Source organism: Falco punctatus (genome assembly GCF_963210335.1).
Source record: "Falco punctatus genome assembly, chromosome: 4".
Taxonomy (NCBI): Eukaryota; Metazoa; Chordata; class Aves; order Falconiformes; family Falconidae; genus Falco; species Falco punctatus.
In genome coordinates, this window is record NC_137583.1 from 85,661,742 (window position 1) to 85,674,860 (window position 13,119).

The 13,119-nt window shown below is 40.4% G+C and overlaps 1 protein-coding gene across 4 annotated transcripts in view; it reads right to left on the reverse strand.

The window, feature by feature from the left end:
- TPK1 (thiamin pyrophosphokinase 1) overlaps window positions 1–13,119 on the reverse strand; it is a 314,750-nt gene that overhangs the window by 120,900 nt on the left and 180,731 nt on the right. For all 4 annotated transcript variants that reach the window (XM_080386111.1, XM_080386108.1, XM_080386110.1 and 1 more), the window contains one exon: window positions 7,449–7,544. In XM_080386111.1, the coding sequence (XP_080242237.1) occupies window positions 7,449–7,544 (96 nt within the window). The remainder of the gene's footprint in view (window positions 1–7,448; window positions 7,545–13,119) is intronic.

The following is a 13,119-nucleotide window of genomic DNA, read 5'->3' on the forward strand; positions in this document are numbered from 1 at the left end:
TGAACAGGATAAAAAAAAGAAGCCACAGAAAAAGGTTAATTTGTTGACGCACCTACCGCTTGAAGGATCAGATCACTGCAGTTTATGAAGTTATGAAAGTGTTCTCTGTAAAACCAGTCCTTCTGCACTCACGGATATAGAAAACTGCTAAACATTTTAATAAAACTATCTCACCAATAGCCAAAAACCTGTCATTTATTCTTGAGACAGGCATCTCAATTTAGTAGGAAGAAATCATACTTGAGATGTTAAAAAATGCCCTATCATTATAAACTGCAGTTAAAATTTGCTGTACCAGCACAATTTTCTTAAAATACTTAATTATAAAAATAAACTTACATCCCATTAACTAAATCAAATTTCATCAAAATACTCCTAACTTATGGGACATTTCATAACACCACAGCATTCATTTGTCAAATAGACAAAAACCAAACCAGGTTATTTATGAAAATCTCCAGCAACAAACTGAGCTCTCAGGCCTTGAACTGCAGAGACATTCCTGGTGTCAAAACCTACGGCTGCTTAAGATTTCCAGCTACAACCTCCACCTCCAGGGCTCCATCAGTGTACGTAGGACAGTCATTGAGAACAGTGGTGTGGCAATGTAGCCTGACCACCTCCCCAGCACGGAGGCGGTTACACCAGCAATAGCTGCTATCGGAGAAGCTGTAAAGCAGAAGGGGCTGGAGGGGAGAGGAGAATCACCTCTCCTAGCAAAAATACTTATAAACAGGGCAAAATTGGTGGTTTCAAAGAAAACAGTAAATCGCCTGTGGTTGCCCCGTGCTTTCTGGTTTTATTTAGCCTTTGACTAAGTTGAGAGAACAGTAGCTGGCTTCCTTATTAGCTTCCACAGTCTTGTTAACGAGCATATCCTTGCTCTCTCCTGTGCCCTGACCCGCCTAAATAAATATTTTTCCCCTTGTTCTTCTCCCCCTCAAAGACTGATATAAGGTTTATCTTTTTTAAACAAACAAACAAAAATCAATGCATTCTCCAGAAATCTCCTCCTGCTTCTGTCTTTTTTCTTTAAATTATCTTCACAGATCAAATGTAAGCCCCAGTAGACTATACAAGGATTACATCAGAAAATTTCTCCGCATGTGATGCACCATATTCTTGTAGGCATTCATTTTGCACAAAATCATTCTAACACAAAGATATTTAGTGTGTTTTGGTGCCCACAGCTGCAATGGAACAGGCCAATGGCCTGTTTCCTTCACATGAAATTTGGGTGTTTCTCTTTGGAAAGGGACAAGTTCTGTTATCCTGTATTACAAGAAGTGTACTTTGCCATAACTTTGCAATCAGAAGCCTTAAAATAATTCAACAGTAGGAAAGATGGGTTACACGCTGCATTCCTGGAACTGGACCTTAGAGTCAAAACAGTACAGTACTCAAGGATATGTCTGCACACCCTATAGGAGGGATTTCTCCTGTTGAAAGGTACTATGAAATTCTACATTTTAGAAATGGGAATTAACAGGAAACACTTTAGATCCATTTGTTCTTCCTGAACAGGAAAGGTTTATGAAGAGGTTTACTATTAATAACTCATGAAAAACTTTTGATACATCACTTGACACTATAGAAACCTTTTCACCACACGTATTTAACTTCCCCTAAAACATCTCTGTGGTTTTATCTATTCTCCTCCTGTGAGGTATTAAGAAGAAAAGCTTCAACAATGCCTCCAAAACTTAACAGGATCATTCTGAGCCCTGCCTCCTATATGAACTTCAGAGACAGAGCCAGAAACTTCAGGGTCCTTGTAAAAGCTTCACGCTCCAGCTCCACACCAGCTTTGGTATTTTCCAGATTGCCTCTCCCCCTATTCATGATATTTAGTTACTTCCCTGTTCCCAAATCTTGGTAATGGTCTGTCACCATTCCTAAGCTTTCCTGTAAAAGCCCTTCCAACTACTGTTCTGAGTACCCAAAAGTTTTCAGAAATGAAAACGAGTAGTGTTCCAACATGAAATTACCAACTACTAACATTAGCAGCAACATTTCGATTCAGGCAGGCACTGAAGCTGAAGTATTTACTGTTACAAAACTTGTCACATCATCAGGAATAACCTCAATTGATAAGACAAAACCAAACCTAACCCGAACAGAGCCTGGTGCTTGGAATAATTATACCTTTTCTACATGGAACTGCCCTCTATGTAAAAATTATTATCTTTTAAAGTATTTTCTGTTTTTCTTCAGGCTCTTTTTCTTCCTGTAAAGACAAACCAGAGTGCTTAATAAGCTGTTTGAACACTGCATAGCTGAAGGTGGTACATGAACATCATTTCATTGTCTTCAGCATTTTATAAACACAGGACTTCACTAACATTATGTTTAGTTTAGCCTCCCTCAACAGAAAAGAAAGTGGAACTGATTTGACACTTTCTTTAAAAGGGCAAAGAGAAGAATGCTTGTATTCACGTAAAACAAGTAATATCCTAGACTGCTGACAGATTGAACCTTTCTGGTGTAATTTTAAAATGGAAATGTCACTATAGTATCCCTTTACTGAAAAGGGTTTTTAGGAAGAGTTGGTTTAGATTTTTTCACTTTTTCATATTGACACTGATGCTTTTATCAGTTTAAATACACTAACATTAAACCACTAAAAGACATGTAGGTTTCAATAAAATCCATTTTTTCTATCTTCATCCCATATAATGAAATGAGCTGCTTTAACTTTTTTTTAAGCAGAAAAGATAATAAAGTTAAATGAAAAGTCCCAGAGCTTAGTTTTAAGACTAAATGGTATTTTAGATGAAACAGTTAAAGAAAGCAGAGTTTGTAACTCTGAGATAAAGATAACGGCTTAGATCTGTCTTTACATTACGAGGATTGTTCTTGGAGCTGCATAATCAATAAACACGCTTCCACTTCTCACTGGTGTGAGCTGCTACAAGCTGCTGTGAGTCAGACCAGGGACACTGGTATGGAATGAGCACTTGGTGGAGACTGGGAACTCGAAGATCACCCCCAGCTCTACCACTAGTACACTGGGACGCTGTGGACAATTTGCTTCTGTACTTCTGCTACCCTATCTGAAAAGCGAAGATAATGATGTTCACTTTGAATGCAAGATCTGTCGATATCTAAATAAGAGATATTGTAAGCATGCCTATCATTTTGCCAGTTCAGTTGCTTTCTTGAAATAGCTTCTGTTACATAAGAGAAAATTAAGAAAAGAAAGTAGTACTAGAAAGAAATTACTGTAAATAAGTTTACTTGAAATTCTTATAATGCAGAAAGGAACGTACTCGCATAACCACAGAAGGGATAAAATAGTGAATAAAGCAGAAAGGCAAAACATGCACCTAAGTGTTCAATAGACCATAAACAATGTGAAAAAGACACACAGCAGAAATAAAGACAGAGTTATTAAGACATTAAAAAAGCATCACACAGGGCCAGGAAGGTATACTGCTGTAAAATTTGCATGTTTATATACATACATGCATGTGCGTGTGTGTGCATGCATACTCACAGTCATGCAAAAAGAGAAAGAGAAATATCTAACAGCCTTTAGGACGGAAAGAAACCTCAGGAGTCAGATTCTGTTGATGGTACTTCACTGCTTCACCCATCCAATACGAAGCAATTCACATATGAATTAGGGCTGTGGAGAGGGAAAATTAAGACTGATTCTAGCTTGCACATGTAAAGGGTACTGCTTGTTCTAACATTCACCGTGGTATGTAATTACAAACACATGTAATTAGGTGACTTAGACATCACAAATGCTGCTTTCTGCATGACTTGGCAATGCAACCAAAATACACAACGTAAACCAGATATGAATGACCCTGAGGATTCAGAAACTGTTCTAGGAGTTTTTAGTTAAGACATAAGGAAAAAGCACTTATACATTTGGCTAATTATTCTAGAAGACAGAATTACTGCTGTTTATATTGAACAAGGAATTCAAGAACTAACAAGGTGTTTTTTCTCTCAGATTTGTCTCAGCTGATTATCAGCTCCATTTGCATCTTTCTTTGTGGTAAAGGCATTTCTAAGGCCTCTTCTCAGACTGAATTCTCCAACACCCAGTAAAATCTCAAATAACGTTGCAGCCTTGTCTCTAGTGAGGTCGCTGAGTATCTATCTCACCTTCACTGTCACTCAGGTGACCTCTAAGAAAGTTGTTTGATATGATTATCTCTCAGTACTCTATTCCTCTGCTCAAAAGTTACTTCTTCAAAAGCTATTTGGGTGAGCAGGAAGGAAGAAGAGGAGGAGGATGGAGGTACAGAGACATGGAATGTAAACTACACAAGTTTAATTCCTTTGGAACAAAATATTGCCCCCATACATTCACGTGAGCTCAAAAACCTCCTTCACATAGAACTTCCACAGAGGTGACTGATAGGTCAGAGTAGAAATTTTCTGTTCAGTATAGCAGGTAAATGGTAACTTATTCTCTAACCCACAGAGGAACCCCTGTTTCAAATACCTCAGCTCCTCACAGCTGAATTTTATCCAGACAAACTATGTCACAGGATTGTGGATCCATGGTATACATCAAATGTAATTAATTTCCTAGCTTAACATATTGCTACCCAGAAAGAGCAGCAAACTGTGGTATAAGTTTTTTTAAAGATACTAAGGAGATACTTTCCTTATTTGGTAACTTCAACTATAAATCATAGAGAAACAGATTTGTAGTGTCTCTGTCATATTCCTCTTTGACAAGTGCTCTGAATAAGCCAGACAGAGTGCGTAAAAATCAAAGTGGGAGACACACATACTTTTTCCTGGAATAAGGAAGACATATTCCACCTAGTTAATCTTCTCAGTTAAAGGGAAAGCTTTTATGGTATTTTTTTCCAGAAGGAAACCCCCCACACACGTTGTGACATGCAAGTTTGTACCTCAGGCCAAAAATGCAAACCCAGATGAAGAACTCCTTCTCAATTCACTTCTAGTTTTCAGACCCTGGCTCTTCCTCCCTTCTCAGCTGTATATACCTTCCCAGGTGACCACAGAATTCAATGACAGCTTTCTTCTCTGGAATTTGCATTCCCCTCAAAGATTTCAGATCTATGGCTCAAACAGCCTGTTTTCTTACCACTTCACATTTCTAATGCCAGAATGATACCCATAAAGATACCTAAATTAAGTGTAAATTTAGGTATTTAAAGAGGCTAGAGTTTCAGAGGAGACAAGAGGTTGCATCCATAAATTGAGGCCAGTACATGTTACAAGTGCTCAGAATCTCTGTGCTCCTGGGGGGAACAGGCACCAAACTAAGCACTGCATTATCAGGATGTCCAGAAGAATCACCAAGCCTGCTACTAAAAAATTAAACCTAATGCTTCTGAACAAAGGGAAGACTGGGACTCAAACTAGTAGTCTATACAGCTGTGACACAGTTTTGGGTTCCATTTGCTTAAGCTCCACATCTCACTTGCCTACGTTGAATCAATGACCTCTTGAAACTCCTGATGTCAGAAAATGCAGAAGACCGAAATTAGAAATGTATGCTTTAGTTAGCCTGCATGAATTAGCTGATAGCATCTTACTATGTTTTATGGAACAGAAACTGCAAGCAAGAAGCAGCTCGGATTTAATGAACATGGTACTCAGTTTTAGAAAACATACCTGTGTTACTTCTTGCACCTCTGAACAAGTCAGATTGAATTTAAAGCACATCTGACATGAAACAGCACTAAAATACAACTGAACGGAAATCTTTGGTTTGGTGCACTGGCATGAACTCTACACAATTAATACAATTACACTATGGCTTGCACTTTACAAAATATCATCAAGGATTACAATGTTGTATCCTTTAGCCAACTTAACAGAGCTTTACCTAGGAGAGGGATCAAAGAATTCAGAGTTTCACAAATAGGCTACTTATTGTTGAAACATACCTGTAGCTGTCATGTTCCCATTGCTCTTATTTTAACACATCGATTACTCATTATAAAGCCTCTTGTGATAGCTTACAAAAAATCCCTCTATAGCAATAGCTGGGATTTGAAAATGAATCGAATCCAGGAAACACTCAACTTCTTCATTCTAAGGGTAATTCTGTTAAGAGGGAAGCATCTTGCTTGCCAAAGTGAAAACAAATCCTAGGTGTAGGTGGCTCATCTGTTCCAGTGGCATTCATTATCATTCGTGTCCTAGATGTGAAGACACCTCTTTGTGCTCTTGAGATGATAAATTATAGGGAGGGAAATATAAATTATCATATAAAGAGTTTCCTGGCTCACAGCCAGACAGATAAGAGATGTGTATGGAGAAACCCTCCCATCTCTGTCTATAGCAATGGGGTAAAAATCCTGATGAGCAACCGTATGTATTCAGGGCAGCAAGAGGAGACACAATTGCAGACAAGCATTGTGCAACAGCTCTCTAAAACATCCCACGGACATATATCTCCTTTACAAGATCAAGACATTCCAAAATGGCTTAAGCAAAAAATGGTTAATTATTTATCATCCTGGAGCAGAGAGAAGAAAGAGGGAGCGGCACTGCCATTTCCTTCTCCTGCAGCTTTGTTGGAGTACAGTGACTGCAGGAAGCCAGGCAACTTTCCTACCCTGCTACAATGCAAATGGGAAAAAGAGGAGGTTTACACTTCTCCTTCCATCTGGTGCCGTTTTCATTTTCTTACATGTCTTTTGCCCTCATGTTGGTAAGAGGGTGCAGCTGCTGTTCCCTCTCAGTTTCTTTCACCTATAGGTACAGAGCGAAGGAGGGAGCTCAACCCTTACGAACAACTGCTCCATGGGGAGGAAGGGCAGCAATCCCAAGAGCACACCTGCCGTTGACTCACCATGTTGGAAATTCCCAAGGAATTTTAATGTCGCATCTCAGATAGATGAAACAAGCAGGCCTCCAAAACCAAACTGTGGAAAGCAAGGGGGAACATTGCCTCCTTTACTTTTCCAATGAAATGAGCAGCTGACAACTCCATATGGCTCCTTTTAAGTTTAATGCACTGCTTGCTCTGCAAAGATTCCCTCTGATTCCAGGGGAACCTGTTGCAGAAGGAGGCATTGCTTACCATATGTAATGTTGGCAGGGTAAGATTCACCCCCCCACCTCACCTTTGGGAGGGGAGAGGAAGAAGATGAACATCAAGCCTCAGTGTGCCAAGACTTGAAAATATATTTATATGCTCAAGTGGGACTCCTGCTTTGATCACCAGCCACAACAGCTCTCCTGCACTTTGGGTAGTTCATTAACAGAAATCAATACAAGCTGCCTTTTAAGAAAGCCAACGTTTGTTCATTGACACGCTATGTGATTCCTTTTAGCAGCAGCATCGATACTTACAAGGTGTGCAGTAAATGATGGCAAAACCGCAGAATGGCAAGGCTACAGAAAATAGTCTGATTTCTGTGCAAACTTCAAACAAAAACCTAAATATATTGAGAGGAAGAGTCACTACTAAGAACCAGAGACAAAAGGTGTGTCGCCTTTACCTGGAGGCCCTTCTTCTCTATCTTTTTCTGGAGTATCTGAAGGCACTTGGTGAAATCCGTGAGGTCCTGATCCATGGTCTCAATTAACTCACATCCCTAGTGAAGAAGCAGCAAAACAGAGAGAAAAAAAATTAATGTCAGTCATCCTTCAGTTTCAAGAATTATGGTGTCCTTGGTGAAATTAACTCCAGTCAACAACTTTTTAAAGTTTCTGCAAGGAGATGCAAAATGAAGGAAAAGACTATTACCCCTACAGACCCTAAAGACCACGGGTCCCAGCTGAGTAAATTATTACAGAACAGTGGCTTGACAGGCACAGCAGCAGATACTCAAAATTCGAGTACATTTGTGAGCTTGGGCAAGCATGCTCTGTGGTGCTCTGCTGGATGGACAAGTTCTGGTGCAGTGAGCCCTGGGGGACCACTAACTTCCAGTGCCACGTTCCAGGAGAGTGACTGTTCTCTCTGGTGCTACAGTTACATATATTCGCTGCTACATACATTCAAATGTGTATAAATGCAAGCATACAAAAGCCTTCAAGGTTCCTGGACCCAGTGCAGTGGTAGTAGTTAATCTGCAGTGATTCCAACACCAATCTCCTTGCAGTGAGGTAATATCGAGGAGAGCACATTAAAGCCGAGAAGTTCAGATTTCTTAGTTGAGAGCTAAAGCAATTCCTAAGCCTCTGATAACAAGCTGAGTAAGGAAAAGCAGAGTATATCTACCACATAAAGTCGCTATTCAAAGAGGTTTCAAGGATAAAAAATACCCAATACAGCATCATAAATTAAAATAAGAACCATACATACTGGACTTAGAAGTTCTCTCTCCTACCACTTCAAGGTCCCCTTAAAAGCCTCCGAGCTTTGTCTTTATCTGACAGATTCTGTTTCTGCTATACACAGTAACAACTGATAAGAGAAAAGCATTCAGACTACAGAACCTTTGTATGTGTGCCTGTGTGTATAAAGTACATTATTTTGTTACATCAGAAAAAAACCCACCAAAATGTTAAGAGTTGCCTCTAGCTTAGTGGTAAAAATAAAGGTACAGAAAGCAAAATTTCCCAGCAGTGCATGGATGGAGTTTAGGGGATTGCACACCACAAAATAACGAGCCTCCAATAGGAAGACAGACACTATCACGGAAATGCTTCCCCACACAGCCAGAATGCACACAAAACCAAACCAAACCATCACGCAGCAGGGGATTTGGATGATGTGGAAGAGATAAGGTAGGAGATAAAGACGTGCTTTTTAATATACTACTTCTCCTCTCTCCTCAAAAACTTCTGAAATGAAACCTGGTTAAAAACAGGTTCCAATACCTTATATTGCTCTAAATACCTTTTCAAGTAGTAGTAACAGACCTGCCAAGGTGGAACATCACACAGCTGCAACAGCACATGTAATTGAAGCCCTCCCTTGCAGAAGTGATGCTTCTGTCACCACGAAGAGGCTAGGGACAAATGTGGCTGGAGCCTGGCCTCAGTGCTGAGTGTCAAACAATTTGAAGAGCTGCCATGTCTCCACTCGTTACCCAGCAAGGCCGAAAGAGAAAACTGGCAAAGGGAGAAGGGACACAAGCCATCTGGAGTCTGTAATGACCATGGGTTGTGCAACGCCAACCAGAGACACAGAGGAAGCCCAGGAAAGATGCAGGGATGTTCAGGAAGCTCACAGTTGAATCTGAAAGCTACTGAAGGCAATTTGTTAATCAAATCCACTCTAAATGAGAAGATGTCTCATTCACTAAGAATAGGGTGCTCTCAGACAGACTTGTTACCAGCATTGACAGTGGCAACAGAGACCCAGCTGTGAAAAACTGTGAACAGACAGAACCTCCCCAGCCTTCCACAATCAGCCTTTGAACAGCACAAGAACGTGACAGATGAAGACTAAAGCAGTGGCAGGGACAGCTACCGCTAAGCATGGGAGAACAGACAGAACCTCAGACACCACCTCTTTAATTAGCAGTAGAGAAGGAAGGTCTTTTATCTTTTGCCAGGGCCATTCCTTGGCTTCACAGCACTGGCAGAAGGAAGTGGTTTACTGGTACCAATTTATAAATAAAAGATTTAACATCCACTCTCCCCCAGCACTTTGATAGACTCCTACCTGCAGTCACTAACAAGCCTGATCTCCTCCTTAGACAGTCGGGTTTTGGCAGCTGCAGGAAGGCTGCAATTCTGCTTTCCACCCAGGGAAGACCAAATTATCTGTGGGGTTTTTATAAGTGATGATCTACAATAGCTTAAATTATTTTATTATTTATTCTTTTATGCTTTCTACTATTAAAACTATTGCACTTGAGGTTAGTCTTTGCATAGCTTCTCAGGATATTCTTTGATAAGAAAAGTATTTCAGAGTAACTACAGGGTACTACCAAGGCAAGATAATGTCAGTATAAGCATCAATGGTCATTTACCGCAGCTCCAGAAGCCAGCCATGATAAGCCACACCTTATGTTCAGCCCTGCTACTGTCTTTTGCACATATTTATAATGAAAGGCCTCAAATACACGTCACAGAAATGCAATCTAAATGTGTAAATGGGATGTCACCACTCATTAAAGACAGCCCACTGTACCTGCAATACTGACATCAAGGAGTACTGTGGCAGCAGTCACTAAACATGAAACCTGGGTTAACTGTTTACTCACTGCCTGCACCTTGGATACTTTATACAAGTACCGCTGTCGAGCGTACTGAAGAATGCTGACAGAGTGCCACCATTAAGGCCATCACTTCCTTCACATTAAACCGTGATTTCTCATTCTCATTCTCCTTCCACATCAAGCAGATAAGCAGTTCTGGAATTGGCGGAGATTTTAGAACTCCTCGTTTTGCGATAATGGCAAAGAAACTGGCGTGGTCAGACTGTACTGGGGAAAGGACCGGCAGCAGCACCAGCATCTTCCTTCACCCTCTTTACAGCCTCACTGGAATTAATGTCTGTGCAGTTCATGTTAACTGATGGCAAGCATGTTTTAGATGAATCTGTTGCTCCTGATGTATCAAATCCAATATATTACACCACAGGACTGGATGACAACTCAAATGCAGTTCTTGTCAACTTTCACCATATTATTCCCGAATGACAAAAATCTTCATGACAGAGCTTTCTGATGCAGTCAGGGTTTAATGAAAGGACACTATAACAATTGCAAGATAGGCAATAATGCTTGTAGTTTTATAGATACCTGCTCAACTTTAATAACATTAACCTTTAGTAAGGAAGTTAAAAAGCCAAACAAATTTAACATTAGGAAAGGTTAGAAAAATCAATACCACACAGCAGGAAAGAAAACAACAGATTGCATCTCATGACGATATAACTTTGCTGAATGATAGGATGAGGCGCACAGAATTTGGCTTTAGCTGTTCTGTCTTATTATAGCAGTTATGGGAGGCATATTGCTAAAGGAGGAGGAGTGTGCCAGACACACATAATAGGATTATTGAACCCTATATTTCAGACAGACACTGAAATGTCAATCTGAACATCTCAGCATTTCTCCCATTTTTAGAAATATTATGCATCACAGCTTGTTGTGTGCTTGAAGAAAGCAGTGTGTAGGTGTCCATTCCCCCATGTCCTTGTTCATCGCTTATTAAAAGAAAGTCACGTTTGTTCTTTCTCTAATCTTTCTGAGCATAAGAATATAATTAGGACAGAATACATAAAATATCCTAATTTGTACTCCCATCTCCAAGACTCTTGTAAAGCAAGCCATTTGAGTCTGTCTTTTGAAGCCTGCATCTGGCTGTGCTTGCTGAGTGCACCAGTGACACACCCAGTTCAGTCTTTTAACAATTTCTGTTGTACTGAGGCTCAGTTTTGGGGTATCAACCTCAGCACCGATGCACTTATGTACAGTGTTAATGGCAGACACAGGAAAGCCACGTATCCTCAAGCTAAAAGAAAACGTGGCAGACAGCTTATAGAGCCTCTCAAAACCACAGCACAAAGTTTAAAGTACCTATATAAATTAAATGGTATTTCTGAAAACTCTTCTTCCCCTAGACCTCACCTGCCCGCACAGCAATGCACACAGCCAAGGCCAACACCTCACAGACCCACTAAGAGCTATAGATTGACAGAACAATTTCAGTTGTTTTTTTTCCGAGTCATCTGCTCCAGCCTCTCGCTAAAAGTACGTTAGATTTGCTCAGGTTGCTCAAGGCCCTTTCCAGTGCAGGTTGAGCACGTCCCAGGATGGAGACTCCACAACTTCTCTGGGCAACTTCTGCTAGTTTTGGACCACCCCTGTGAAATTTTCTTTCCCAGTGTCAAACTGGGATCTCATGTATTGCAGCTTGTGGTTATTGCTTCTTTTCCTGTCCCTGCTTACGTTAAAGAAGAGTCTGGTTCTGCCTCCTCTCTGCCCTCCTGTTAGGAAGTTGGAGGCAGCAGTGTGATCTTCTGTTCACCTTGTCTTCTGGAGGCTGAACAAACCACTTTCCCTGAGCCGCTTCTCACACATCACATGCGCTACACTTCACGAGCATACAGCTCCCTTACTTGCACTATATCAGCATGCAGTATTTCCACCTCAGAGAGCCTGAAAAGGCCAATTAGCAGGAATGAGGTAGAAGGTTCCTAGTTCTTTCTTCTTTTTTTAATGTAAGTTTCTGACCCCAGGGAATTTCACTCATTTCGCCCCTCTGACACCTGCTTGGAGAATAACCCCAATCCTCCACATTCTTCATACACTAGCTGCAGTCACCTGAATGGTTTGAACCCCCAAACATTTTCACAACCAAACATGCAGACAAGCGTTGAGACTCTGATTAGAACTCCAGGCAGCTGACACTGAGAAACAGCTGTAGGAAAAAGCACACGTGGATCCAAGCAAAGCTCTGGTCTAGACCAGGCATCGATGAACAGAAAGGGACTGCAGGGCTTGACTGCAAGTCTTGGACCAGGCCTAAGAAAGAAGATTAACACACGGACGCATAATAAGATAGGTTTAACAGATGACAGACATTATATTCTACCACCTTGTCTATAATAGCCGGGTAGTGTTGTGAGACCAGAGCGTTCAATCAGTATCACAAAGAGAAAAAAAGAGTTTGGGAAACATTTCTTGCGGAGACAGCAATCACCCAGTAGTCATCTTCATTGTTGGCCCAGTGTTTCACGGCTGATCCAAAAAACCTCTCCTAGGATGGAAACCAAGTCTAGCATGAGATAAAGATGGAGCAGGCTAGAATGTCACAAGAGATTTCTGAACACATTGAAAGAGACAGGATTGGAGAAAGACAGAAGAACATCTACCTTGAGATACTGACAGACATAAAAATGACATAGGTTTCCTACAGGCCATAAGGTACTGGAGACCGATGTAGCAAGATAGCACTGAAACCACAGATCTTGTTTATCTCTTATGAATTACAAGCCATCAGGAAATTAGTGAAATGAATCCATTTGCATTTTGGGAAAAGGATGCAACTATGGAAGGCAAAGTAGTTAAGCTCACTGATTTCTTTTGGGAGTTTCAAATACTGTTGAACAAGTATTGAAATGGCTTCTCTTTTGATCAGCTTAATTTTATGAATTGCGTTTTGATATTTTGTAGTAGAGAACAAAATAAATACATGTAATTGGTGAAAATTATTTTGGATATTTAAATAGCCAAAAATACATAATTAAGTGAAATACATTTTCTT